General features: G+C 48.9%; 11 protein-coding genes across 11 annotated transcripts; 3 read left to right on the top strand and 8 right to left on the bottom strand.

Annotated features, from left to right (window-relative positions):
* Positions 1-350: 350 nt before the first annotated feature.
* On the top strand, positions 351-947 carry BDV27DRAFT_161963 (uncharacterized protein; the record flags this gene model as incomplete). The annotated part of the gene is made up of 1 exon (XM_032073310.1): positions 351-947. The coding sequence occupies one exon, from the start codon at positions 351-353 to the stop codon at positions 945-947; it is 597 nt and encodes a 198-aa protein (XP_031923213.1).
* A 338-nt stretch (positions 948-1,285) lies between these two features.
* Positions 1,286-2,326, bottom strand: BDV27DRAFT_161962 (uncharacterized protein; the record flags this gene model as incomplete). The annotated part of the gene is made up of 2 exons (XM_032073309.1): positions 1,286-2,027; positions 2,145-2,326. The coding sequence occupies 2 exons, from the start codon at positions 2,324-2,326 to the stop codon at positions 1,286-1,288; spliced, it is 924 nt and encodes a 307-aa protein (XP_031923212.1).
* Positions 2,327-2,961: 635 nt separating this feature from the next.
* On the bottom strand, positions 2,962-4,472 carry BDV27DRAFT_44604 (uncharacterized protein). Its single transcript, XM_032076656.1, has one exon. The coding sequence runs from the start codon at positions 4,180-4,182 to the stop codon at positions 2,983-2,985; it is 1,200 nt and encodes a 399-aa protein (XP_031923211.1). The 5' UTR covers positions 4,183-4,472; the 3' UTR covers positions 2,962-2,982.
* Positions 4,473-5,076: 604 nt separating this feature from the next.
* Positions 5,077-7,277, top strand: BDV27DRAFT_135038 (Mpv17/PMP22 family protein). Its single transcript, XM_032068432.1, has 5 exons — positions 5,077-5,626; positions 5,693-5,999; positions 6,093-6,368; positions 6,452-6,718; positions 6,774-7,277. The coding sequence occupies exons 2-5, from the start codon at positions 5,799-5,801 to the stop codon at positions 6,828-6,830; spliced, it is 801 nt and encodes a 266-aa protein (XP_031923210.1). The 5' UTR covers positions 5,077-5,626; positions 5,693-5,798; the 3' UTR covers positions 6,831-7,277.
* Positions 7,278-7,284: 7 nt separating this feature from the next.
* BDV27DRAFT_135036 (defective in cullin neddylation 1 family protein) lies at positions 7,285-9,411 on the bottom strand. The gene is made up of 5 exons (XM_032068431.1): positions 9,168-9,411; positions 9,011-9,054; positions 8,146-8,216; positions 7,919-8,093; positions 7,285-7,853 (listed from the first exon to the last, which is right to left on the bottom strand). Exons 1-5 carry the CDS (start codon positions 9,249-9,251, stop codon positions 7,427-7,429), a joined length of 801 nt encoding a protein of 266 aa, XP_031923209.1. The 5' UTR covers positions 9,252-9,411; the 3' UTR covers positions 7,285-7,426.
* Positions 9,412-9,823: 412 nt separating this feature from the next.
* Positions 9,824-10,743, bottom strand: BDV27DRAFT_44535 (ribosome biosynthesis protein NIP7). Its single transcript, XM_032076655.1, has 4 exons — positions 10,456-10,743; positions 10,232-10,401; positions 10,073-10,174; positions 9,824-10,010 (listed from the first exon to the last, which is right to left on the bottom strand). Exons 1-4 carry the CDS (start codon positions 10,715-10,717, stop codon positions 9,987-9,989), a joined length of 558 nt encoding a protein of 185 aa, XP_031923208.1. The 5' UTR covers positions 10,718-10,743; the 3' UTR covers positions 9,824-9,986.
* A 52-nt stretch (positions 10,744-10,795) lies between these two features.
* On the bottom strand, positions 10,796-11,315 carry BDV27DRAFT_135032 (uncharacterized protein). The gene has a single exon (XM_032068430.1). The coding sequence runs from the start codon at positions 11,208-11,210 to the stop codon at positions 11,037-11,039; it is 174 nt and encodes a 57-aa protein (XP_031923207.1). The 5' UTR covers positions 11,211-11,315; the 3' UTR covers positions 10,796-11,036.
* On the top strand, positions 11,316-13,200 carry BDV27DRAFT_135031 (nuclear export protein Noc3). Its single transcript, XM_032068429.1, has one exon. It carries the CDS (start codon positions 11,356-11,358, stop codon positions 12,958-12,960), a length of 1,605 nt encoding a protein of 534 aa, XP_031923206.1. The 5' UTR covers positions 11,316-11,355; the 3' UTR covers positions 12,961-13,200.
* Positions 13,201-13,442: 242 nt separating this feature from the next.
* On the bottom strand, positions 13,443-16,993 carry BDV27DRAFT_168069 (uncharacterized protein; the record flags this gene model as incomplete). The annotated part of the gene is made up of 2 exons (XM_032074670.1): positions 16,159-16,993; positions 13,443-16,116 (listed from the first exon to the last, which is right to left on the bottom strand). The coding sequence occupies exons 1-2, from the start codon at positions 16,416-16,418 to the stop codon at positions 13,443-13,445; spliced, it is 2,934 nt and encodes a 977-aa protein (XP_031923205.1). The 5' UTR covers positions 16,419-16,993.
* A 430-nt stretch (positions 16,994-17,423) lies between these two features.
* BDV27DRAFT_44527 (PT repeat family protein) lies at positions 17,424-22,584 on the bottom strand. Its single transcript, XM_032076654.1, has 2 exons — positions 21,924-22,584; positions 17,424-21,840 (listed from the first exon to the last, which is right to left on the bottom strand). Exons 1-2 carry the CDS (start codon positions 22,195-22,197, stop codon positions 17,819-17,821), a joined length of 4,296 nt encoding a protein of 1,431 aa, XP_031923204.1. The 5' UTR covers positions 22,198-22,584; the 3' UTR covers positions 17,424-17,818.
* A 2,092-nt stretch (positions 22,585-24,676) lies between these two features.
* On the bottom strand, positions 24,677-26,198 carry BDV27DRAFT_135022 (uncharacterized protein). Its single transcript, XM_032068428.1, has one exon. The coding sequence runs from the start codon at positions 25,624-25,626 to the stop codon at positions 24,841-24,843; it is 786 nt and encodes a 261-aa protein (XP_031923203.1). The 5' UTR covers positions 25,627-26,198; the 3' UTR covers positions 24,677-24,840.
* Between the last annotated feature and the right edge of the window lie 9 nt (positions 26,199-26,207).

The raw sequence follows: 26,207 nt of genomic DNA, 5'->3' as shown, positions 1-26,207 counted from the left end.
TTGCTCTCCTCAAGTGTTGTATACCTTCCAAATAATTCACTAGTCTTCCATTTTAAACTAGATATCAAGATACTTCCATTAAAATTGACTGGAAAGCGCCATAATCATAAAGCCTATCAAGGAAATATCATTCGTATCTCATACTTGGGAGAGCACACTACTATCAACGGACCATTACATAGTTCGTCCAAGTCATCACTCCTTATAATCGCGCCACGAGTCCCAAGAATAATAGAAGAGTACAACAAACATACAATTACGACAAAGAAGGATCAGAACCCGAGTATCACTCCGGGGAATGAGCGTCCACTTCACCTGAACCAGTCCTGCAGGGTCTCCAACCTCATAGAATGGAGTGCAAACCATGGTACCCAGTCGACTTCAACCAAGCCCTCCTTAACACCTTCACAGAGGAAACATTGACAGAGTTCCTCGGAAGGCCAAACTGTTCACCGCGCTTCGTCTACGGAGTGTTAATGCTTCCCACCGTACTCAAGTATTTCATAAGAGAAGACCCAGCCACCGACATCACAAAAAGAATGATCCGGGCATGTGTATCAGGCTACATGCTCTACCAGATATCACCGAAGAGTCCGCCTGTCGTTGTTCAAACATTCAATCCGCATGATACGGTGCAAGGAATGCTCGTATTGGGACTGGACGTGGACCAGCGGAACTTGATATATGATTTTGAAGGAGGACTTATGAACCTAGTGGACGTGAGGGCTCAGATATGTCTGAAGGATAGTAGCTTACCTTGCCATGATATTTGCAGTGAGCAGATGGTTGATGCTGGTATGTTTGCTTGGCATGGTTCGAAGGAGGGCCTGATACCTGTCGAGAGCACGGCTTGGCCACTGGATTGGTTTTTGAAAGAAAAGTTCTATGAGAACATTGTTAATTCCCAGCACAGGCATATGCTAGACGGGTCGGGGTTGTTTCTGTAAGACCTGGGTTAGCAGTAGGGTTGTCTTTTTCAGCGATCGTTCGAGATTGGTTGCCATTTAAATCGGCGTTTTGAGGTTTTATGCATGCAGGGTCTTATGATAGAATTAGGAGCTGAGGTTCGGTGCAGTTAGGGCTTCATGCATAGAACAGTAGCAAATAGATATATGCTGGAGAAAGGCGATGGAAATCAGTTGACAGTATGTGATGTAAAGGGAATTCTTAAAAATTAGGAAAAGTTATATTCTATCTTTGAGATTTTATCCCCGGTTTGCGCCACTTAATATACTCTAAGCCACAGTTATACACAGATCTCAGTCCAGCCGGATTTCCTGTTTGTCTAGGACTGCGCAGTTGCGGCCCATAAGTCATAAACGCCCCAACCCCCAGCCATGAAACTAACAACTCCGCTCAAGCTGTCAGGGAAACCAATTCCCTTTTCGAAACACCAGTGAAGACACAACGGGGCCCAGCAGGTATTATTCACCAGACTCTTCTTCCAGGCGCGAACCTCGGCTTTCAAGGCCTCCTCCTTCTTCTCCTCTGACACTTCACCCCTCATTCTCCTCTTCCGGAGCACGTGCTCTCTCCACAGCACGAAGAACTGGAAGAAGATGTGGCCGAACCAGGCCCGTGTACTCCATATATACCACTTGTCAATTCCGCCCCAGCGGTCGATGAACTTCTTCGAGATTACTCCCTTGGAAGCTAGGAAGCCAGCATTCTCAAGGGCTTGGTAGATCATGTTCACAACCACTTGGAGAAGGGTAAGTGCATAGAGGATGCGGTCCGATGGGGGAGATTTCAATGTAGCGGAACCCCAAGTCCAGAGAGGGAAGAGGCCCAAGAGCCGGAGGCTATAGCGGGTTTCCGACATGAGAGCGGAGAGGGCAAGCAGTCGGGACTGCGAGGGAGTCGAGTTAGATGCGACAGGCTTGGTTTTGGATCTCAATCGGGCCAGAAGGCCGAGCCGTGTTTGGAGGGCAATCCATGGTGCGGAGGCGAGGAGGTGATGGAGCGCATGGGTGAGATAACCGGTGACAGCAAATACTCGTTCTTGGCCATAGGCCGATGACATGAGCCTATGCACATTGCGCAGTTAGTCACATGGATATGATGGTAACTGCTGCTGGTCGAGACGCCTGTCGCGCAAAAGCAGAGAACCGCACGTATAACGGAGACCTCAGCCAAGTACTTACTTGTCCAAGCGGCCTATGGTGACGTCGGTTGCCCTGAGGGCTCCTAGCAGTTGGCGCTGAGCAACATCCAAGGAGGATGGTCGCGGTGCTGAACCCCCCGCGGGACTGGCCGATTTCCCCACATTCGGTGTTTCGGCAACGGCGGGCGCAGAAGAATCAGGGGGATTTTCAGTGTCGGCCATAACGGGCACTATAAAAAATATGCGGGAGTCTCCGATGCTCTGGAGAGGGCGGTATGGAGCGCAGGGCGATGTGGATTTATAGGGAAATGTCAAACGCAGAGCATCTGACTAGCACTTCTTTTGCACTTGGCGCGGATGCCGAGGTTCGGAGTTTGCAGACAAATCGCTGTGATCAACCGAATCAATTTGCGCGCACTTTGACTGCCGGTCCTTCACAACAGTTGTCCTACCCATAAACCACCGTGTGGGTAGAGAATGTCGGTTTATATAGTTGTAGCAGGCTAATTTGTCTTGCAAAAGTACCCGCGCGTACCGCATGCAAAACTTGAAGCGTGGTTGATCTGCATGTGGATTCCGTCATCTAGTGGAATTGTTTGGGAAATTATGCCCGCGGAACTTCTCATAATAATTTCTAGAAGATCATCCCACTATGTAACACATGCCTTTGCATTCCAGGGCCACTATGATAATCAAATTTCTTCTAATTATCTTTTTTGGTCCCTGTCAGATGAGGACAGTAATAATCAATGCAGTCAGTCGTCACACAATATACTCCACGTTGTAGCTCTGGGCCCCATAATCCTTCTTACTTTGCTTCCCACTTCCCCCACGTAATAGCCATGAATCGAGAGTTGTATGCAGCTTCCCTGTCAAATCTATTCCCCGGTGTTACATTCATCATGACCGTGCTCTAATGAGCCTGACAAGGGAAACGATGCTGAGTGATCATCGAACGCAGAGAGAGCCACCCCAATGGCAATACTTTCACTTAGCTGGCTCGTATAAGATGCAATGGTCTGCTCTGTTCTGACCGATATGTTCAGGGATTGATCCAGAAGCCCATGGAGATTGGTGCTAGTGATATTCTCCTGAGAATAGAACCTAGCGCTTATATCTTCGCGGCTCTCTGCGATGCCGTATGCCGAGGAACTCGCCTCTTGAGAACCAATCCAGATACGCTGAGAGGGCAGCTCTAAGTTTCGAAGAATATTGGCATCGGAGACAGGTCGCTCAAGCAGTTCCCACGAGTCTGGAGGGGGAATGGAAGGATCATTGCAGATTTCATTGAGACTTATCCAGGTGCGCTCCTCGAGGTTACCATGGCGACGCTCGCAGTAACGACAAGCCTTGAATGTACATGGAAGAGAAGGGTGTGAAGGCTGGAGTAGCTGCGAGGCTTGCTCAGGACGGTCGAGGCGAACCGCTGATTCGCTGGTTTTGGGGGCACTCTCATCCCGCTGGCTGACATCCTCTACCAACTCTACCCATGGATCATCTTGGTTGTGACCGTTTAGCGCACTACGCTCTGCATAGAGCATAGACAGCGGTGGAGGTACGGGGCCTCTTTCTCTCTCCGCCGTCCTCACGACGTTCAACTTTTGGTGAATCACGATTTCTTTCTGTTCGGTCGTATAGTGGCCATCTTCCATGGCTTTTAGTATCCACGGACTGAGGAATGGGCCATTTATGGGATCTAAGGGATCAGAGAAGCCCGAAATATCCTCAACACAGAGGTAGAGCCATCCGAGGAATGGCTGTCTTCCACATGAGTTGCATGTTTCCGTACGGTCAATGCAGAACTGGCGTTCCATCACACTGTGATGACAGCGATGCTGGCGGACAGCTGACTGGGTTGTCGGAGAAGCCATGGGCGGATGTCCAGTATAATGTTTCTGATAATCGAGAGGTAGCTGGGGTTCCGAGGCAGGCCAAACATCACTTTCTTGGGCGGGAGCTTGATAATGGTGGGCCAAAGGGTAGTTGGATGCTAAAGAAGGCACTTGTAGGATAGGAAGTGAATCGGTAGGGTGAACACCTGTGTTCTCTCCGGAGTCGCCATGTTCATTGTCTGCCATAGCTCAGGATGGGATGAAATGAAAAACCAGAGCAGTGTGATTGGATATGAGAGCATAGGTACGGTATCACACAGTAACAAGAAGAGACATATTAAGAGTGGGTGATAGCATTCACTCATAAAGTAGTAAAAGGGTGCGCTCTGTGACAGAAAGATCGAAGCTAGGAAATAATAACCATCATGCATGATAAAGAAATATTCCGGCCAAGTGGTATATTCACTTTGTCTTGTAATTCACCTCTCATGAACACCAAGTTGATAACAATCAGATAGATCTAGTATGTCATCCTGGGATGCTGGAGTGAAGCTTCAAAGGTATGGCAAAGAACCAGACTGCAAATTATATAGTAAGTTCATTTCATGTCGTGTATCGGATTCTGAAAGAAGATGGTGATTGAAACACAGACCAAACCTGAATTATGTATTTTTGAAACTTCATTTTATTACATACTTCCTTTTTCTTTTTCTCTTTTTCTCTTTTCTTTTTCCCTTGTATTTTCATCATTGCTTGGTTCTTCTGTAAATAGGCCAGCGTCCTGTATCAAGAATATAGGTTGTGAGTGATGGAATGAAAGCTTCGACTCAGCATACAAAGCATATGTAAGCGATAAATCTCGGTATGTTAATTGTGTAGTAGAAGTAGGCACTGTGATAGTTATGAATACACCAGGTCCTTATATAGTGGAGAATATTATTCCAAGTACGGAGTAATAACCAAAACATAATAGGCAAATAAACTTTCGAGCGAGCCGAAGCGATAGGCTATCGGAGGTGACCGATAGGCAGCGGACAATTGCAGTTGGTTGCGTATAAAACCAAATTAGCAGGTAATTTTGAATTTAGTGAACAGCAATATAAATAAGATCTGCCGACATTCGTGGCCGACTTCAAATGACCTGTCGCCTTGAGAGATCCCGATTTATCCTCCACTTTTCCCTCCAGCTTTAAATCCCCAGTTTCCAACACTGACTATTTTGTGACGGTCTCTCTTGGGAAAAGGGTTCCCTTTTTTGTATCTTTCTTATCTGAAACCATTTTTTATTTATTTTTTTTGTTTTTGTTTTTCGATAAATGACCTGCATATAAGAGAAACCCACACGTTCTCCAGTTCGATAAACAATTTCGTCATCTATTGAGTGTCTATCCTAAATTAATCGGTTTAATTCCCTCGATTCATTTAACCTCTTAATTGTTCTACTACCAATTATTTACCTTACTTAACCTCGGTAAGCTTTCCGTGTCCCCCCAAGCTGGGAACTTTTTTTTTTTTCGGTCTGGGGAGTTCCAGCCAGCCTCCTCGTTCAATAAACAAACAGTAGCTCAGCTCCTCCCCCCCCTGTTTCTTTAGTTCCTGGCGGGACTTTTTCTTTCTTCTCCAACCCCATAATCAATCTCTCACCGATTTTCTTATTCCCCTCTTAACCCACAGCGCCCCATATCCAACTGTCCGTCATCTAAAGTCCATTGTATGCTTTATTGTCCGAGCGGATCGTGTATTAACTGTTTCTCAGAGACCGCGTCCGCCGCAATTGTACCCGTTGCCGTCAATTCCGAGAACCGATCTTATCATCGTTACCCTCGTGTTCTATTGCCGACGCAACCGCAGCAACCGCCATCATGTCCGTGAAATTTCAGGATAGGTTCCAGGACCAGGTCGCGCAACAGGTCACGCAACAGGTCACGGAACAGATTAAGGGCCAGGTCCAGGGACAGTTTCAGGAGGAGGCCGCAAAGTCAATTCGCCAAGATACAAAGGAATTGGTGCACAAGGTCGGCGAACGCTTGACTGGCGGAAACCCTCAGAATGGCTATATGGCTGTATGTTTATCCTCCATCCTCGGCTCGGCGATTGATACTATCGCGGTCGGTACGATCGCAACTCGCTGACATGGAAAATGCTCGCTTTTACAGATGTACCTGCGTCAGCTGCAGAAGAACCCTCTGCGCACCAAGATGTTGACGTCGGGTGTGCTTTCCGCAACTCAAGAATACTTGGCCTCGTGGATCGCGAATGATGTCAGCAGGAATGGGCACTACTTCAGCGCCCGTGTTCCTAAAATGCTTCTCTACGGCATGTTTGTCGCTGCCCCACTGGGCCACTTCCTCGTGGGCATCCTCCAAAAGATCTTTGCCGGCCGCACAAGCCTGAAGGCCAAGATCCTGCAGATTCTTTTTAGCAATCTCATCGTACGTTCCCCATTCATGTCGGGCGTCCCACAAATCGAGCCTTCGATCTCTGGAATGCGCGGATACGCTAACCTAAAACGCAGATCTCCCCCATCCAAAACGTGGTGTACCTATCGTCGATGGCCGTCATCACTGGCGCGCGCACCTTCCATCAGGTTCGCGCCACTGTTCGCGCTGGTTTCATGCCCGTCATGAAAGTCAGCTGGGTCACTTCCCCTCTCGCACTTGCGTTCGCGCAGAAGTTCCTCCCCGAGCACACTTGGGTGCCATTCTTCAACATCATCGGTTTCTTCATTGGAACTTATGTCAACACCCACACGAAGAGAAAGCGCCTCGAGGCCCTGAAAAAGGTAAATGCCCTCTTCAACCATTTCATCCCAGACACTAATTTACAAACCTACATAGCGTTACGACCAACGTCGCGCCGGCCCAGGCAGTGATTTCGAGCCCAAGGGCTACTAGTAAATGTATATAGATTCAGACCCTACCCATCCGGCCCAAGCGGAACGACCCGAACGCCTTCCATAATCCTCGGCCCGCCCACACCATACCTCGGTTGAATAGATGCAATACGTTGCCTCAAGGAAAAGCAAGCCGAAGGCACGGACAATCTATTTCTTCCCCCTCTCCGCCCCCAATTACCCCTTTCGCATGTTTGATTGATTACATTCTCATGTTCTATTCTGATCTGGCCCCAAGACCATTCCCTATCTTGTGTCGTGCCGAGATGAAGATATGTTTGACCGTCACGATGTATGTTTTTCTTAGTTTCTGTCTGCAGCTGTCGATATACATAACTTGATAGTCCATAGTGCTGCTGTCTACCCTTTGCAATGTCAAATTACATATTACCTTCAATACCTGTCCTTAGTCTTTGATAGTTAAGAAACTAGGGCGTTCTACTGCAAATGTTTTGCGAACATTTCTCAAACTTGTCGGTTGAAAGAGGCGTAGAGCCCGATACAGTTGGCTGGACCTAGAGCGCTGCGAGAAGTAGAATATACCAATTCTACTATGCATTCATACACTCATTCCCCTCAACGATCCACCACCAACCATCACTCCACATCCATATTATCCCCTCTTTTCTTCTGCACCCAGGCTACAAAATCATCAAGTGCCCCAGGCCATGCGCCATCCGCACTCCACCACCTAAACCGTTCATCGTCAAGAGTCTTCCTCATGAAGACCTCAACCTGTTCCCACAGATCCTTATTAACGGGCTTCTTTCCGCGCTCCTCCATGAATTCGATCCACCATTCCAGCCATGGAGTCGTCTCGGTGTCCCACTGGACTCCGCCCTTGTCCGGCGTAAAGAATAGTTTCCACTGCTCGGCTGCAATCTCAAACTGGAGGTTCCGCTGGCCCTGCATCCGGCAGAGAGGGAAGGTATAGCGGTACACGCGACGGAAGAGATCTGGCTGCGTGGGGATCTGCGATCGGAGATTGTCAGCGTGGGCGACCATTTTGTCGATGGAGTCACATCTGTAGATTAGGTTAGATTATCTTGATTTCCGTATTTTGACAACGGGTTTTGGTGGTGATGTTACCCGACAGCCCTCCAACCATTCAGGAATCCCTCTCGAGTAAATTCGCCCATCGATGGTGATTTCAGAAGTTCTGCGATGCCGAGACATGTCACTTCGTCTAGTTGTACTTGGATATCGCCGAGAAATTTCATCGCTCCTTCAATGCCGATGCCATCGGGGCTGTCATCTGGGGAGTCTGAATGGGATTAGGTTGGAACTGATACTTTTCTTTGGGCGAGCTGCCTTACCTCGATAGCTGTCGAATATCTTGTTGATAGAGGAGGTGGTGCCCCCTGCCCCCTGGGGACTCTGGAAATACCTGGATCTTGTCAGTAAACGTCATGTGCGCTGGTATGACTGACTTTCGCCTCTTTGAGGCACGGGAAGGCATGGACAATGGAAGACATAAGTATTCCGACTTTCCAGAGCGGGTCCTCATCTTGACGCTTGTGAGCTTGAATGCCTATCTCGGTTATGTTCCCTCGGAATCTTTGAAAGGACCCAAACGTTGTGATGACACAAGAATGACGCCTGGGGATTATTTAGGTAATTGCGAACCTCACCCGCGTCCTTTGCCCTTACTCCATATGGGCCAGAGAGATACATGACACCTTTGGTCTATGAGGTTCAAGAGTGTCCCATATGTGCTCCATAAGCGGCAAATTGTGGTAAGGCGCCGCATAGACGAGCTAGGCTTGGAGGTAATCGTGAGTTACTTTAACTGCCCTCAAACTGGCCTGAAGCACCGCAGTCTCGTCTGGCGGGTATTACGCAATTAGATGCTAACATGGGATAGAAGACCAGCCAACAGTACTCTGTCGTGTGCATAGAATGTCCAAAAGGAGAATAGAGAGTCAATGCCTGACAAGTTATCTCCAGTTGCCCGTTTACTTACCAAAGACAGGCGACGGCTTGCTGCAACTGAAAAGAGCATAGCCAGTAAACACCGGAGTACCCAAACCGCCCAGTCATTCGGCAAGCAATAAGAGAGTCCGGCATTTCCACACTGCAGTACGGCGGATTGCAAAGCCCAAGAAAAAGCAGAGGCCCAGCCATGGATTGAGGGAAAGACAAGACAAGAACAAAAGAAATGAAATATCCCAGGCAACTTACGCATCAATGGCTTCTTCGACATTCCACCTAGATGCTTTTAAGAACTATAAACGAAACATCAGCTTCGGGCCTTGATTATCGCACGTGACATGGAAAGTTATGTGTACGACTTGAGACCAACAATGCGTGTGGTATAATACTAAAAGGAAGATCATACCTTGGCAGCTACTGCATCCTTTGCTTGTGTAAAGTTCATAAACTGAGCTATTTGTTGCCTCTGGAGACCCGAGTAAGGTGGCATGGTGGGGTGCAGACCGGCCTTCAGGTACGATCTTCTATCGAGTGCTAAACCTGAACAAGGAATGTGAGAGCGAGGGAAATTTTATAATAAAAGTAGCGATAGATTAGAGAGTCCAGTAATTGTTCAGCGCAGTAGAGATTCTGAGAAATGTAGTAGACACAACTATGGCTGATTAGATGCAAAAGTTCGCATTGTCGCTTTTGAAGAGCTGACTGATCACTGATAATGCACGTGCCCCGCAGTATAAATTAATACATGGACTGATTATCTCCAAATAACTTACTGCAACGAGCAGTCAAAAACTTTTTGTACATCATTTGTTCAGACGCTTTGAAACATTTATATATTCTTTGTATGTTGAATTTCGGAATAACCTCTATTTCCTCATATTAAAGCGGCAAGCTGTGTGACCATCAGCGTCCCATCCTTCCCACCAATAAGCCTCAAACTACTCCTTATGCATGGGGTTGAATGTCTACATAATTATTGAACCAAGTACTTGAAAATGTCATGAGAGACGACATATCTGGAAACGTCAGAAAGGATATAGTTGGGTTTAGGCCAGGGGGAAACGGGCTGTTGTGATCGCATATGATTATGGATACAGTATGCTGAAGAACAAAGGTAAAAACTTTTCTATTGAAACAGACAGATGACTCCAGAACTCCTGCGAGAACCCCCAGGTATCTAGCATCCAAATTCCATGAATGATCCCGCGTATGCAACGATTTTCCTTTACGTCGTAAAGAGAGTATCTTCCTAGGCAAAAGTCAGTAAGCTGCGATGTGTGCAAGGACTTCCACAATCAAGATATAACACACCTCTCTCAGGTATTCTCCTATATCTCCCTGGCGGAACACGGTAATGGCTGTTGGCTCCAATTTCCTCGCTTCGGCGCTAGACCGGGCAGTAACTCCAAAGCCCTGAGACAATGTTAGTAACTTATACCGCCATATTCGCTGTGTCAACGACTGTCTTACCAAAGGAGTATCATTGGAGTTGAAAACAACAACACCTGCGTGTTCTGGACAATCGTCTGACCACCGGTTGACGTGCGCCTTTACCACATTTCCACCGTACAGGAAGGGCATCTCTCCGTTCTGTTTGATCCAGACCTTGTATCTAGCGTGGGGAGCAATCACATCCAAAGCTGTAGAAGTCAGAGATCTGTTCATTGATCGCTAAAAGTTGATAGAGATCTTACCAGTGATGTGCAGCCTGAACTGGCCACTCTTGGTAAACTTTCCGATGCAGGTACCAAGTGAGAGAAGGTTTGCGCGAGGAATGGCTGTCGAAAGATTGGCCAAGGACAGTTTCATATAATAGACACGATTTCCATGGAGACGGAATACATATCGGTCATTGGGGTCATCGGATGTAGTAATAAGGTTGTTCAGCGAGCGACCAGTATAGTTGGCCAGCTTTTCGAAAAGCGTTTTTGTCTCTTGTTCAGTGAGTTGACGCATTTTGAGTGATTGATGCGGGTTGTTCGCAGTCGAAGAAAAGCTCCGCGGACAAAAAATCCAGAAAAGTTTAAGGTGGAGAGCTTTTGGCATAAGTCTTGGCACCGCAGAAAAAAAAAAGTTTCGGACGGGAACCGCTCAAAACCAACCATCGACCCTCACCACGACAATTCGGTTGCTCGATAAAAATCGTCATGGCTCCAGGACGCACGAATAAAAGGAGACGCTTGAGTCCTCCTGGTGATGAAGGCAATGGCACCCCCAAGGGCTCAGCCTTGAACAACTTCTACAGCAACGCTTCCGAATGGGATCTCGAACAAGACTACGAGCGCCGTCCGCGCAAGATGGGCAAAAAAGATAAGGAGAGGACAAGGCTACCTATCAAAACCGCGGAGGGTTTGCAAAACATTGAGGAACCGGAGCCTGAAGAGTCTGACAGTTTCCTTGGCACCGATGACGATGAGGAGGATGTAGCCTCCGACGCCGAGGCTGACATGGACGAGGATGAGGAAACACCTGCGGAGGAGGAGAAGCCCAAAATTCCGATGAAATTGCAGATCTTACAGGCGAAAGAAGAACTTGCAAAGCTGGCGACTTTGATAAATGAAGACCCGGAGGAACATCTTGGCTCTTTCAAAACAATGGCTGAAATGGTTAACAACGGCGCGCACGTTGCAATCAAGAAGCTAGCTCTTGCCTCGCAAGCCGCCATATTTAAGGACGTGATCCCGGGCTACCGCATCCGGCCTCTCAGTGATGGAGAAATGTCTACTAAGTTATCGAAAGAAGTGCGCAAACTGCAAAACTACGAACAGTCGCTTCTTTCACATTATAAACACTACGTTCAGAAGTTGACTGAGCTTACCAAGCCGTCTAAAGCCTCACAGGAGGAAGTTGACCCTAGTTTAAAAAGTATTGCGATCAACTGTGCTGGCAACATGCTCCTTTCCGTACCACATTTTAACTTTCGCGGGGAGCTCTTGAAAATTCTTGTCAACCGGCTCGCAAAGAGACAAGTGGATGCTGATTTTGTCAAATGCCGGGAAACAATCGAAGAAGTCTTCGCAAGAGACGAGGATGGAGTCGTCTCCCTTGAAGCCGTTCGTCTCCTGTCGAAGATGATGAAGGCGAAGGAATTTAGAATCAACGAAAGCGTCCTGGACACCTTCCTACACCTCCGGCTGCTCTCCGAATTCTCTTCCAAGGCATCAAGAGACCGGGTTGACCGTGAGCCAGAGGAGGATACATTCCGTGGGAAGAAGAAGCAAAAGAAAGAATTCCGCACTAAACGGGAGCGCAAGATCCAAAAGGAGCGGAAGGCCGTGGAGAAGGATATGAAGGAAGCTGACGCCTTAGTATCCCACGAGGAAAGAGATAAGAACCAAGCGGAGACCTTGAAGCTTGTGTTTGGGGTTTACTTCCGCATTCTGAAACTCCGCATTCCTACTCTTATGGGCCCGGTACTCGAGGGCCTTGCTAAATACGCGCATCTGATCAACCAAGATTTCTTTGGCGACTTACTCGAAGCTCTGAAGGACTTGATCGGGCACGCTGATCGCGACGAATTTGAAGACAACGACGTGGAGGATGAGGATCCTGAATCCATGACAGCATCAAGAGATTCTCAGCGCGAAGCCCTCCTTTGTACCGTTACTGCCTTTGCGCTCCTTCAAGGACAGGATGCTAGCAAGGCGGCAGGTACACTTCATCTTGACTTAAGCTTTTTTATCAAGCATCTTTATCGCTCCCTATACTCTCACTCGATCAACCCTGACATTGAATTCAACCCCAACAAATCTCTTCGGCTCCCCGATCCAGATGATAACAGCTCGACGGAGCAATTCAAGTCGAGGAACAAGGTCAACTTTCAGACTCCGACAGTTCTGCTGCTCCGCTGCCTTCAGTCCACACTGTTGTCCCGCGCACAAGGAATACCACCTCCGGTGCGTGTTGGTAGCTTCACTAAACGACTCCTGACGACATCGCTCCAGGTCCCTGAGAAGTCCGCTATTGCCACGCTTTCCCTTCTAAACCAGGTAACGAAGCATCACGCAAATCGTATCTCTTCATTGTGGTACAGTGAGGAGCGTAAAGGCGATGGTGTATACAATCCCTACGCAACAGATATAGAAGCAACCAATGTCTTTGCTGGGACGGTATGGGAGGGAGAATTACTGCGACTACACTACTGTCCCCAAGTCCGGGATGCTGCCATGGACATGGAGAAGATGATCTCGAAGAAATAAAGCATTTGTCATTAAGGCTATTTGCAATGTATCAACATGACATTTCATCCCCATTTAAAAGAACACATTCCTCATGTTTAATCCATAAACTGAAATGTTTCCTTTTCTTTTTCTCTTATGTCCTTTTTACGCCCTTTTTTTTGTTCTTTTTGGTTAGCCAGATCATGATACCCGGTAATCTTAGAACACGTGAGCAGGTCAACTGCAAGCGTCAATCTGAAATGAAATCTCACACCATTACCGACTTTTGGTCCCAACTTTTGTCCTGTTAAACCATCCAATGTTATCCCCTTCCGTTCAATAACAAATGCCAATACCCCTTGAGTACCAAACTCCCAAACGACCATCTTAGTGCGCCAAGTCATACGCAGTTACCCCAGCCAAGGTTCCAACCCAATAAAGACTACCGAGGAAATGAAATCGTCACGGCGTGGAATGCTTGAAAGCAAATAGTAATCTTACTATGAACTGATAGTTTCATATCAATCGTCCTCTGGCTTTTCGATGGGCTTGTATGCGTAGGCTGCCTGATACCAGGTTGGTAGGCCCGACTCGCTCGCTTCAGACTCTCTGGGAGGAGGGGTGGGGCCACGGTAACCAAAAGAAACATCTGAAGCCTGAGACATCCGTGCTTCAGCGAAAGCTGTCAATGGCGAATCTGCTCTAGAAGACGAGCGGAGTGGAGCCGTTGAAAGAGCAGGGAATCCCATAGCGAGATCCTGCTGGTTCTGACTGCGACTTGTAGACTCCGAAGGACTTTCGATTGAGCTATCAATCCAATCAAACGATGCAGCATTTCTGGAGCGAGAATTCAGGTCCTGAAAGGATCGGGAGGATCGTAGGAGCTGCCTGGGCGTCATGGTATTCTGAGTATCGAGGCGCTCACGTTCAGCCATGATCTGTTGCTGAGCAAGATTGCGCAGAGCGGGATGAACTCTGCTGGGGCTAATCTCCACCTGGCGATGCTCTGCACCAGTAGTAGCAATAGCGCTTGTCTGCATGGCGGGTGTAAATGGAAGTGGTTCTTGTTTCATGGACTCTGGCTCTTCAGAAGTTTTATCATCTTTGCTGCGCTTGGTAGGAGGCAAAGAGCGGCTTGCAATTTTGCTTTCGCTGCTACGTCGATCACGGCCACGGCGGAAAGGATAGAAAAGGCCCATCTTAGCTGGGAACTTCATGATTTCAGCGCTTGCTTTGTGAACAAGAGTTTGGCTGCTAGTAGTTCTTTCTTTGCCTTTAGCGGAGCTGCTGTGCAGAGGTTCTGGACTTCCAGGGGATTTTGTGCTCGGGTCTTTCAGGATGAGTCTTCTGGAGTGAGGCTCAGTGAAGTAATCTTTCCTGTCATCGCCATGGAAACTTGGAGTGGGAAAAACTGCCATAGGCGTTGGAACATCATCAGTAAGCGTGTGTTCCTCGGCGTGTTTGTTCAGTGCGACAGATTCACAGTTGTGTTCTTCCCCTCCTCTGCTCTCTGTGTTCTTTGTCACAACATCTTCCATCCTCATCTGACGTGACTTCATCTTCCTGAACTTTTGTGGCCTTTCATTGTCTTTACTCCATCTGAGGACATCTCGGCTCCCCTGCAACCTGGTATTGATGGATCTTGCATCCTGTGCTGAGTTGTAGGGGAGGGTGGACCTTACGGTCGAGGCCAACACGTTAATCTCGCCCTTCAGTTTGTTGTACTCGCTCTGGAAGAGCTGTGTCATCCTGTCTTCCATCTGATGCTGCTCGCGCTGTATAGCGCCGACTTGAATCTTTACCTCCATCATGACCCTCTGCAGCTCTCTCGTCACTTCAGTGTCGCTCATCACTCGGGTATTGAGCTTGCGCATAAGATCCGACAGATGCCCTGTGTGCCTCAGGATTTGATCCGTTGACCAGTTGCTGCTGTTTTCGAATGACCGGGCAAGTTTGTTGGCCGTGCCGTCAACGTGGATGTGAAGCGAATCCATGTAGGTGGATATCTGCTGCTCCAGCGTTACTGTGTTTTGATAGCCCGGGTGCGGTGGAGGAGGTGCATAACCTCCGTGAGTCGTCACGCCAGAGTAGAAACGAGGATCATCCATAGGGAGCTGAGAATCGAAGAGCATCCTCATATGTGTTGGGTCGAAAACAGGTTCAGCCTGTCCAGAGTTCGAGGCTCTTTGCTCCCGTGATCTAGTAGATGAGTGCCTGCTGTACTGCCCAGACGGGGTAGTTACTTCAGCTTGATCCTGTGTCCTGACAGACAGTGGCCTCTGCTGATCCGATGAGACGACTAGCGGACGATCTTTCTCCACCTTGCTCTGTTTGTGTTCGCGCAGCGAGGACACTGGTGCAATACCTTTTGGTGCATTGGATGTTGAAGCTGGGTTCATAGTAGAGGTGACATCAGTATTTGACTTAGAGGGAACTGATGGTTCGTTCTCCACCTTCATACTGATATAGCGTTGTTCCGCATCGACAACCGCCGGATGGCCCCTGCTGGTATCGCCTGTGCTGGCTAGAGGAGATGAGCCGTCAATCAGGACAGTGTCAAGGCGCGTCATAGGCTCCACGTTTCCCACTTTGTGATGAGGCCGATGTTGTTTCTGTGTGTCTTTAAGAGTTTCTGCATCAAGCCTGCCATCACCCTTAGCCTGCTGTGCAGGGCAGGATGAGGTGCTCTGTTTAGAGCTCTCGAAGCTACCTGAGTCCGAAAACCTAGAGGTCTGGACTGGATCAGATGCAGGGTGCACTCCAGGATCTCTGGGCTTGGGGGCATATAGCCTTTCCTCATCAAAGTCAAATGACCCAGGCGGCGATTGTTTGGTCTTTTCGACCTGTGGAATTCCAACACTCGGTGGCAGTCGAGGCATAGTGCTAAGTGGAGGATTTTGAGCCTTACGAAACTCCTTACCAAGCTCCTTGAAGCTGAGTCTCGATCTCAGCGTCGCGATCATGGACCTTTTCTTTTCACCTTCGGCCTTTGTACCCGCACTCTTATCACCAGGATGGGGCTCCATAGCGCCCTGTCTCTTCAAACCACTCAACTTTGTGAGGACGTTTGCCTTTGAAACCGTCGGCTCAAGCACAGGAGCAGAACTACTGACAGCTATAAGACGGGGCTTAGGCATCGGGAGGGCGAGAGCCTCGTCGTAATCTAGTCTAGACGATTTCCTCATCGTACTAGACCTTGAAGAATAGGACGCGGTTGGACGACTTATCACTACTCACTTCAGCAAAGTCAAGCCAACAGCGACAAGGGAGGGGAGACATAACATACCTGTATTAGGGTCATACCCCAACTCACCAAACTCCAACTTATGCAGCTCCCTTTCACGAATACATTCTTGCCCACGAGCCCTCATCTGCGACCAAGCATTACCAGGCACGGTGGGCACAAGAGGCAGTTTGACCTTGGGTCTCTCTTTCAACTCCTTATCCTCAGACTCAGATCTAGTCTGAGCCTCCTGGTCTTTATCAGAGTCCGTCATGACGAACAATGAAATGAAACGAAATAGCCAATCAAAAGATATTCACTAAAGCAAACGAGATACTTGAAGAACAAGTCGGTGCATTGTTGTTCTATTGCATTTACGTTGGTCTGCCATATCGCGAGATGATTTGAGGAAATCAACTTTCGGGTGTTGCTCTTTCACTATAAGAAACAAACAAGTAAACAAGATTTGTATGTGGCGAAGCTGATGCCTTCACTTGTGTTGTGTTGTGTTGCTGGGGCACGAGCCACAGCGCGAGACGTGAATTTCACTCACACATCCCCAAGTGACGCACATGGAATTAGCTGTGGCTGTTTCCTTTCTTTTCCCTATCTTCTCTTACTCTCTACTCATGTTCACCGGAGTTATGGGATCAGGGATTTGGAGTTCGGGGCTTGTCTTGACTCTTTCTTCCCTTTTTAGCATCTCTATCAGAAACACCCCTTGCTTTCTGTCTGGATATGGCGTGGGATATGTATGTAACGTACAAGTCCCTTTAGATACCTTGATATCAGCTTGATTCTGGACATTGAGAGCGAATCTACTTTTCTGGACAGAGATACAATTTTACTTTCTTTTTTTGCTCGACTGATAGAAAGACTTTGGTGATTGACACCTGTTATATCTACTCCGTACGTATCTTGGATGGACCCCCCACAAGAAACAATATATCTTTTTTATGTAAATCTCCCCAACTTAAGAGCCGTACAGTGTATAAATGAGAATGGATGTTGGGGCAGGTCAAAGGATCAAACAACCTAAGAAGTCGTTGCGGGGGAAGTTGTGTCCAAGTTGGATATGACTTTTGGAGACGGGATTCGCCAGGAAGAATGGGCATCTTTCAGTTACTTGAATGATTGCATTTCACAGCCTATCTCCTGGTTGCTACCTCTTCTATCTTCTTACAATTTTGTTACGGATTGACCGTATTCAATTTGTTGATGTGATAGGAGCAGGCTTATCCGAAGGAGTAGACACAGTCCAAGAACAAAACCTGGTGAAATAATCTTCAAATCTTCATTATCATCAATCATAATCGCATCACTACATACTGGTAAACATAAATCGATGGCAAAACAAAACAAGTTTTGTTAACTACTATCAGTTTTGGCACAACAGACTCGCGGACAATAATCGACACATTCTGGAGAGGAGAAATAAAATGAACAGAACAGATAACAATAAGCTGAGTTGATAAAGCACACAAGTCAAATACAGGGGAATCAAATTAAGGCGAGCAAAATGAGTGACAAGAAGCTTGGTCAACAAAGCCGGGTATATGCATGCTAAAAAGATGCATTAATTAGTAACAATGGGTTAAGGACACACTTTCAGATCCCATAGGAGTCGGTGATGATATGCATGGAAGAAGTGCGAGGAATATTCACACTGCAGATTTACTGGTCGTTCCTGGGGCGACGGCGGAAAGGAGAGAAGATGGCTCCAAAGAAGTTGACGAAGACGGCGCGAAGGATGACCTTCAACCAGCCATCATTCTTGGCATTGCTGAGAGTAACGGCCCGAGTCTGGCTTGGAGAACGAGAGGTGTCGCCCTTCTGAGCCATAGCCTTGTCAGCAGTGGTTTCTGTCGCAGTTGTGGGCTCGGCAGAAGTGGATGGTTCGTTGGTTGACGCAGCTAGCTCTTCGGATCCTGAACATGGTTCATTGATATCAGTTTCAGGCTTCTTCAAAGTAGACGATGGTGCTTCCTTACTGGCTGATAGTTGAGACTCAGGAGCAGGGCTGGCAGCCTTGTCCTCGCCCTTGCTGGGTTGAGACTCTTCTACAGACTTGGAGCTTTTATCCGCAGACGCGGCTTCTTGTTCCTTATCCTTATGCGATGAAGCAGCCAGTCCTACGGCAACAGCGCCTGCGGTGGCAGCTGCTGCCACCGCAGTACCCGCACCAATCAGCTCGGCTGAGACGCCATCCTTTCCATCCTGTTCAGGAGCATCCTCCTTCGTGGCCTCGGGGATGACTTCAGCTGTTTCAGTGCTCTCTTTCTCAACAGGAGACTCGCCAGAAGAAGCCGATACAGGCTCCTCCTCAGCCTCAGCAGGGGCTGCTGCTACTGGCTCGCTGGTAGGCTCCTCCTTCTGAGTGGTCACAGCCTCTTCAGCTTCAGCCTTGGGTGCAACCTCAGGTTCAGTCTCTGGGGCCGTCTGTTCAGCAGAGGTCTCAACAGCCACAGGCTCAGCTGCAACAGTCTCCTCCTTAGGTAGCTCAGTCGCCTCTTCCGGCTTCTCCTCATGGGACTGCAACACAGTAGGCTCAACCTCGTTCGAGGTGATTTCCTCAGGGACAACAGCCTTAGAAGATTCAGCAGTCTCCTCGACCACATTCGACGAAGCCGGCTGCTCAGCAGACTTATCAGCGACCGGCTCCTCGGAGACAGGCTCCTTAGCAGGCTCTTCGGTAGAAGCCTTTTCAACGACTTCCTCGGTAGCAGGTGTCTCGGCAACCACGGCCTTCTCAGCTGGTTCTGGGACCGGTTCTTCAGTCACTGCCTCCTCAGTTGCTGGCTTTCCAGTGGAGTCATCCATAGGCTTTTCTTCCGCCACTGGCTGCTCAACTGGCTCAAGTTCGGCCGTTTGCTTCGTGGCAGGCTCTTCAGTAGATAACAATTCAGTCACGGGCTCAGATTCCTTGGCGGGCTGTTCCGCAGCAGGCTCCTCCGTAGAAGGCTCCTCCGTAGAAGGCTCCTCCGTAGAAGGCTCAGCAGCGACAGATTCCTTGACAGCAGCAGGTTGCTCGACAGGAGTGGGCTCTTGGACAGCAGCCACTTCAGCAACGAGCTCCTTAACAGGCTCCTCTGCGGTGGGCTTCACGGGTTCGGCTTCCTTGGCGGGCTCGGACTCAACTGGTTGCTCAACAACGGGAGTTTCCTTAACGGGCTCTTCGGGGGTCCCTTCCTCAGCAGCAGGCTTCATCTCCTTAGATTCTTCGGTGGTCGGCTCCTTAGTCTCTTGCTCGGTGACCTCGGCGGGTTTTTCTTCCGTTGTAGGCTCTTCTACCACGTCTTCAGGGCCTGACGCCTTGATTGGTTCCTCAGCAGCGGGCACTTCAGAGACAGGTTCCTGTGTAGCCGGTTCCTTCTTCGTCAAGTCCTTAGCGGGCTCCCCAGTGGTTGTTTCTTCAACGACAGGCTCAGCAGTTGTAGCCTCCACCTCAACAGGCGCCTTCGCAGAGGTTTCCTCTGGAACTTCCTCTTCCTTAGCGGCTTCGGCGACAACCTTCTCGCTTTCTTCCGCAGAAAACACCAGCGCGGCCTCTTCGGCGGGTTTTCCCTCGACAGAGGATTGAGCAACCTCTTCCTTCGTGTTGGTTTCTTCCGAAGCAGGCTCAGCCTTGGTCTCTTCTACCGGCTTTTGGGTGGGCGCCTTTTCATCCTGGACAGCTGGCTCGGAAGTCTCCTCGGCAGGCTGTTGCGATTCTTCCGTTTCGACAGCAGCCTCAGCCGTAGTGCTCTCTGGAACAGACTCCTTTGCCGGTGCTTCGGAACTGGCTTCAACAGGTGCTTCAATGACAGGCTTCTCGACTTCGGTCTCTTCTGTTGCTGTCTCCTTCGCTGGTTCCTCTGCTACAACATCGGCGGTTGTGGGCTTCTCGGCGGCTGCCTCCTTCGTGGGTTCGCTGGGGACATCCTCAGTGGCAGAGGTTTCGGTAGCGAGTTCTTGAGCAACCGATTCCTGAGCGTCTGGAGTTGCAGTGGACAGAGTCTCCTTAGACTCTTCGACAACTGGCACCTCCTTCACCGCTTCAGCAACAGTTTCCTCGGTAGACGGCTTATCCTGAGCAGCAGTGCCGTTAGTAGCAGGCTCCTCAACAGGTGCCTCCTTAGGTGCCTCTGATACTGCCTCCTCCTTGACAGGCTCCTTCGCTGGTTCTTCAGCAGCGGCTGGCTCAGAGGTTTCTTCAGGGACTGGCTCTTCCTTAACAGTCTCCTTAACTGGTTCTTCAGCAACGGCTGGCTGCTCGGTCTTTTCAGAGACCGGCTCTTCCTTGACAGTCTCCTTGACTGGTTCTTCAGCAACTGCTGGTTCAGAGGTTTCTTCAGGGACTGGCTCTTCCTTAACAGTCTCCTTAACAGGTTCTTCAGCAACGGCTGGCTCAGTGGCAGGCTCCTCGATCTTTTCAGGGACCGGCTCTTCCTTGACAGTCTCCTTAACTGGTTCTTCCGCAACGGCTGGCTCAGCGGTGGATGTGTCTTTAAGCTCTTCCGGCGCCGCCTTCTCCTCGACCGGCTCTTCGACAGCGGGCTCCTCAGCCACAGGCGTTTCAGTGGCGGGTGTCTCTTCCTTGACAGGTTCTTTGGTCGTCTCCTTAGGCTCTTCCACCACCGTCTCCTCTTGAACAGGAGCCTTCTCCGACTCGTCAAGCTTCTCAGCTGGCTCCTCGGTGGCGGAAGCGTCCTTCGGTTCTTCGGTGATCTCTTCCTTAACGACCTCTTCAGCAGCGGGCTTCTCGGAGACCGTCTCTTTGGGCTGTTCCGGTACCTCCTCCTCCTTAACGGATTCCTTCACTGGCTCTTCCACGGTGGGAGCTTCCTTGGATTCTTCGGGGGTCGGCTCCTCCTTGGCGGGTTCCTCAGAAGCAAATTCCGCCTGTTTCGTCTCGGCAGGCTCTGTGGCGGGCTCCTTGGGGGTCTCCTCCACTGTCGGTTGCTCTTCGGTGACGGGCTGCTCTGTAGTAGTTTCAGCTGCTGTGGACTCGGTGGCGATGGGTTTCTCGGTCTTCAATTCTTGAGCGGGGGATTCTTCAGCCGTGACTTCGGGTGCGGACGTCTCAGAAACAGGCTCCTCGGGTTTCACTGGTGCTTCTTCGGCAACCTTCTGCGGCTGGGATTCCTCCGGTTGCTTCTCAGCCTCGACCTTAGCATCGCCGTTCACGACCGGCGCCTCCTCCTGGGTAGAGGTGACTGGAACTTCTTCGGCATTCTTTTCAGTGTCCTCCTTCTCCGCCGCAGGCTGAGATTCAGCCACCTTCTCCTCGGGCTTTTCTACCACCGGCTCCGACTTCTCCTCGGCCACGGGCTCCTCCTTGCTCTCGGAGATATGCTCGGCGGATTCAGTTCCGTTGGCTTTTGGCCCCTTGGTGCTATTGGAAAGAGTCTCCTTCGGCTCTGCCTCGGTCTCTGCTTTGGCATCGGTCTCGACAGGTTTCTCAGGGACTTGTTCGGTCTTCTGATCCTCGACGGGAGACTCGTCGGCCACAGGGGCTTCGTGCTCAGCGTCTCCGTTGACACCATTTGACTTGTGAACGCCATTTGTTACTGGCTCCGCCTTTTCCGAAGCTTCAGACTCCGGTTCCTTTGTACTCTCCTCCGCCTTGTCACTGGCACCATTCTGGACGGGAGTCTCCTGCTCGGCCGCAGGCTTGACGGTAAGGTAATTGTTGATCAGGCCCTCCGTTCCAGAAGCTATGGTTCCAAAGCATTGGTTAGCCATGCTGTTATACCCGGGATAGTTACGTAAAAGGCTGCTGAAGCCGATTTGAACTTACCGTTCTTTACAGACTCATCGTGAAACCACGAGCCAGTCGCGCCTTCTCGGAATCTGTACTGATATTGCCCCGGAGCCAGCTTGAAATCCCGGAAGAAAAGGTACTCGGTCGAGTAGAGGCCAGGGTCTAATTCCGATTCGACCTCTATCGTCTTAACACTCAGTTCCAATGGCTCCCATTGAGGTTCCGAAAAGGTACCGGCGACGAAGATGGTAGGGGTGTCGGTCGGACGACGGACGGAGATGGTGACAGTCTCAGTAATGGATTCCACCATTGTTGTGATCGTCAAGGTCGTAACAGTCGTTAAGTATCAAACAAGAGATCAAAGCGCAAAAGAGGCTTTAAAGGAACAATTACACAACAGGGATATCGAGTGAATCGACGGAATAATATACAGAGAAAAATAAAAAAAACAGAAACGAGGAACCAAAAGAGAAGAGGCCTCCCAGACAATGGATCGGGTAATAGGGTTGAGAGGTAAGGGAGGTGAAACTTTGGAGGGGCTATAGAGGTGGGATTGGTCAGATCAGAGATGTATGAGTTTGATTGATGATCAAACCAAACTCACAATTGGGGCAGAGATGTATGATAATAGTAAGATAGTTAATCAGTTGAGGAGGGGAGAAGAGAGAAAAGGAGAGAGGAAAGGAGAAAGACAGAATCAATCATGGGTAACAAAAAAAAAAGGAAAGGGAAAAAAAAAAAATAAAAAAAAACAGAAGGGTCCCCACTCAAGGATGGAGGAGGGAGAATTCCGGACTAAGATGGTTAGTGAGGTCGACTGATGGAGGGACTGAACTCCCGCTAGTGGCCGAAGGGCCGTTAACTTAGGGATTAGTTTGGCGGGGCAGCAAAGTAGTTGTCACAGTGATACTGATTTCACTCCCGGATTGTTTTGCTTTTGCTTTTTTATTTTTTAATTCGTCCTTCTATGTCGCATGGATATATACAGCATGAGCTTTAAGGGAGGGGGATAAAGTCAAGAGACATATGTTTACGAAGAAAAAGAAAAAGAAAAAAAAGAAGAAAGTGCCCAATTCATGAAGTAGAACTGATACGAGAATGCAGGGACCACTTTCAATGAATCTGTAGATATCACCAATTGAGTCATGTTGACAAGATGGACAAAACCTAGATACATTGCTTACTCCTCCGGACGGTTCGCATGGAGGGCACGCATTAAAATTATCTGCAGATCTTCGATGGCTGCGTGATCCCATCGACTCTGTACGTCACTGGTTACCGACTGGAAAATGCGGTGAGTGGACGGCGCCAATCACGGGAACAGCATAAAATATGTTCTTAAACAGATTGAGTACTAGTAGGTAGTGGGTAAATATCTAGCCAGTTATTGCCTTGGTGATGTACAGCGCCATATGCAATGATAACGGATGTTGTGCACATTGGCCGAAATCAGATCATCCTCCAGTCGGCTGATGAGGGAAATTTTCATAAGACGAACAAATAGAAATTAAAACTCTGCTCGCCGGATCGTGTAGGAGAAAAAAACACAGTGGAGAACTATACTGACTAGACTCATAGTGCAGTCATGGCACCATTACCCTCTACTCCATCTGGTTTAGTCGCCCTCCGCTACGGACTCCACTCGGCTCACTATAAACTGCGAAAATCATATCATCCTCTCGGAAGGGATTGGAAATACGACGACATGGTCCAATCCTCAAAAGATCTACGTGCCTACTATTCTTGTCCGCCTGGAGACTCATGCCGCAAACCGGGGCGATGCAATTTAAATTACATCTGCAGAACTAAGGCGGGGCATCGAGATTGGACTCCTCTCTTGCTTTGCCATTTTTTTTTTTTTTTTTTCGATCACAATCCCTCGGCTTCATCAAGAAATGGTTGATACCGACAACCAATCTTACCTGTCCGAACGTGCCAAAACCAGTAGCACATCAAATCATTGCGAGTCGTCCACCCTCCTATACCAATTATTATGTCATAGAAATCCAGTATACCAATTGCGAATGTCATTGTTGTCTTTTCTTCATTACGGTGTTGGCCCCCATCCCTTGGGTGAGTCAGTGGAGCAATCACTGCTTCCAGAGCCGTGGAACAAATTATGTCCCTCGGTAATTATTTCCCTGCGGTGTAACAGCCTCTGCTTTTCCACCCGTCGTAGCAATTTCCCAAGAGGCATTGGATTTATGATATACCCTTACCCCGTGACAATGCAGTGATGTGAGCTCCGTCTAGTCCCATTGCAGCCTAACCAACTCTATTCCGAGGATGATGTTTTTCAATGGACGTAACTTTATCCTTCTGCGCTGGCTACTCACTTGGGTTTAGTGCCCAGTGATCGTCGGCCGAAGTATAAACGACTGAACTTTCCTGCCCTTTGCCTCACCCTGGCCCCAAATTGTTATTTTCCAGCGAGGATCAATGCTATCTCGTGAACCCCGCTGCAGATCATGCATATTCAACAAATTAGCTATGGTCCATGATCTTTTGTCACGGATCCTTGCTTTGACTCATCCCCAGGGGTAACGGGTCTGTCGTCAGGATTGTCGGTGTCCAATCAAGTTGATATTAAATGATCAAGACGAGGTTTTGAATTCAATCTCAAAGGGAACGTTATACATCAAAACGCTGAATTAAGTGTCTCGAAAAAAGAAAGAAAAAAAAAAAAGAACAGAATGAAAGGAAAACACCGGTACGCTCATCATGCTCCTCTGTATGCCTGACACCGTATCCTCAAGGCAATTATCGTAAATCGGAGAAATGAAAAAAAAAAAAAGAGAGAGAGAGAGAGAGACTCAACATGTTGGGCTCAACCAGCGGCACAAAACATAGAGTCGTGAGTTCATAAGCCATTCATGGGTCGTGGCTGCGTTGATTAAATTGCAAAGGGAGAAATACAGATGGTATATTATCGGGAGTAAAGGGTCAGGCGTCGTTAGTATATCTCTAAATCTTCGAACTCAACCACCAAAGAGTCCCGAGAGCCGACTGCAGACTCGCTCAAGATCGGACCGTTCATCATCTCCCACATGGTGCTGTTGCGAGATATGTTATTCGGCCGACTCGCGTAAACTCCAACATGGATAAACTTGTCTTCAACGCCGTAGAAGAACCATGTCACCTCCCGTAGCTTCTTCCACGTGCTGCTCACTGCGCTCGGCGTCCGGGCATAGGGAAGGGCGGATGGGATCTGGTACCAGATCCAGAGGGAGTTGCCGATCCGCTCTAATTTGATACGCAGCGACTGCACGGTTGATGGCCCGCTGTCAGGGAGGCTGAGCGGTGAAAGACACCAATCGGCTCCATCCGCAGTTGCACTGACCGAAGAGGCGTTGAGGGTGCCCGAGCTAAACTCCATACCCGCCTTGACCCATTTGCACGGTCGTGCGATCTGGGGATATCCCGAGCGACTCGATCGCGTTGCGGAATCCAATGGGACGCTTTCGGACGAGCAGGACTGCGGTGCGGCTCCGGCAAAAATCACCAGACCACCCTGATCCCATTCCATTTCCCAGTCCGCACTAACAGTCACTTCCGCCAGTATAAATGGATTTCGCAATGACGTGAATACAATGGGCGCTGTGGACGTGTCGCCATTTGGGGGCTTCCTCCAGAGATCGGTATTGGGACCAGCGGTGAGGGTAAAATATTCCATGCATTGTGGGAGAGAAAATGTTTCTGGCAAATTCAATGCCGTAAACGACGAACTGGCTGGAGGCATATTGTTCCTCAAAGGACCACACGGACCAGTCGGTTTACAAGAGAAATCCTCCTTCCTTCCTCCTTTTCTGTGAGAAACGATTTGACCCTGTTGCTCACAGCCCTCGTGGAGAAATAAAACAACAGTGATAGAGTCCTGGCTCTTCTGCCTTTCCCCTAATTCTCTAATGTCAGCTTCTGAGGCGCCGACAAGCTACACACGCGGTTTCCGGATTCTTTAGCAGCGTGAGCATAGAAAATTGGGTCCGAGTGAAAGTAAAAGGAGAAAGGAGAAGAAGAGAGAGATTATCAATAAGTAAGGTGTGAAAGATGGCGGGTATCCGGTGCCCCAAGACCAGAAGCAAGGGAGTTCTGTCCTTCAAGCATCCAAATCCAACCTAGCACTTTTTCAGGGCCCTAGCATGGATTGAGTATGTACCCCAGGTGCACAGCCAGGAACTGAAAACGGGCCCAAGTCTAGACTGGACAACGATGCAAAAGTGAAGCAACGGGCTTAAAATTATAAATATAAAAGGAGACGAAGAAAGGTGAAACAACAAGTACAAACTTTTAAGTATCGATTGAAAAAAAAAAAAAAAAAAA

The sequence above is a fragment of the Aspergillus caelatus genome, assembly GCF_009193585.1.
Source record: "Aspergillus caelatus strain CBS 763.97 unplaced genomic scaffold BDV27scaffold_227, whole genome shotgun sequence".
NCBI classification, from domain to species: domain Eukaryota; kingdom Fungi; phylum Ascomycota; class Eurotiomycetes; order Eurotiales; family Aspergillaceae; genus Aspergillus; species Aspergillus caelatus.
Note: the sequence above shows the minus strand (reverse complement) of the source record. Positions and strands in the feature narration are given on the sequence as shown.

Excerpts from the sequence above, each read along its gene's own strand:
- BDV27DRAFT_44604 (XM_032076656.1), bottom strand. The coding sequence starts at position 4,182 with ATGGCAGACAATGAACATGGCGACTCCGGAGAGAACACAGGTGTTCAC.
- BDV27DRAFT_135032 (XM_032068430.1), bottom strand. The coding sequence starts at position 11,210 with ATGTCAGCCTCGGCGTCGGAGGCTACATCCTCCTCATCGTCATCGGTG.
- BDV27DRAFT_44527 (XM_032076654.1), bottom strand. The coding sequence starts at position 22,197 with ATGGTGGAATCCATTACTGAGACTGTCACCATCTCCGTCCGTCGTCCG. Across the intron at positions 21,841-21,923 it reads CGATGAGTCTGTAAAGAACG|CTTCTGGAACGGAGGGCCTG; the intron begins GTAAGTTCAAAT and ends TTGGAACCATAG.
- BDV27DRAFT_44535 (XM_032076655.1), bottom strand. The coding sequence starts at position 10,717 with ATGCGTCAACTCACTGAACAAGAGACAAAAACGCTTTTCGAAAAGCTG. Across the intron at positions 10,175-10,231 it reads ACTCCAATGATACTCCTTTG|GGCTTTGGAGTTACTGCCCG; the intron begins GTAAGACAGTCG and ends ACATTGTCTCAG. Across the intron at positions 10,011-10,072 it reads TAGGAGAATACCTGAGAGAG|GAAGATACTCTCTTTACGAC; the intron begins GTGTGTTATATC and ends ACTTTTGCCTAG.
- BDV27DRAFT_135038 (XM_032068432.1), top strand. The coding sequence starts at position 5,799 with ATGTCCGTGAAATTTCAGGATAGGTTCCAGGACCAGGTCGCGCAACAG. Across the intron at positions 6,369-6,451 it reads TTCTTTTTAGCAATCTCATC|ATCTCCCCCATCCAAAACGT; the intron begins GTACGTTCCCCA and ends CCTAAAACGCAG. Across the intron at positions 6,719-6,773 it reads GCCTCGAGGCCCTGAAAAAG|CGTTACGACCAACGTCGCGC; the intron begins GTAAATGCCCTC and ends AAACCTACATAG.
- BDV27DRAFT_135022 (XM_032068428.1), bottom strand. The coding sequence starts at position 25,626 with ATGCCTCCAGCCAGTTCGTCGTTTACGGCATTGAATTTGCCAGAAACA.
- BDV27DRAFT_135036 (XM_032068431.1), bottom strand. The coding sequence starts at position 9,251 with ATGCCACCTTACTCGGGTCTCCAGAGGCAACAAATAGCTCAGTTTATG. Across the intron at positions 9,055-9,167 it reads AGGATGCAGTAGCTGCCAAG|TTCTTAAAAGCATCTAGGTG; the intron begins GTATGATCTTCC and ends TTTCGTTTATAG. Across the intron at positions 8,094-8,145 it reads GATATTCGACAGCTATCGAG|ACTCCCCAGATGACAGCCCC; the intron begins GTAAGGCAGCTC and ends AATCCCATTCAG.
- BDV27DRAFT_135031 (XM_032068429.1), top strand. The coding sequence starts at position 11,356 with ATGGCTGAAATGGTTAACAACGGCGCGCACGTTGCAATCAAGAAGCTA.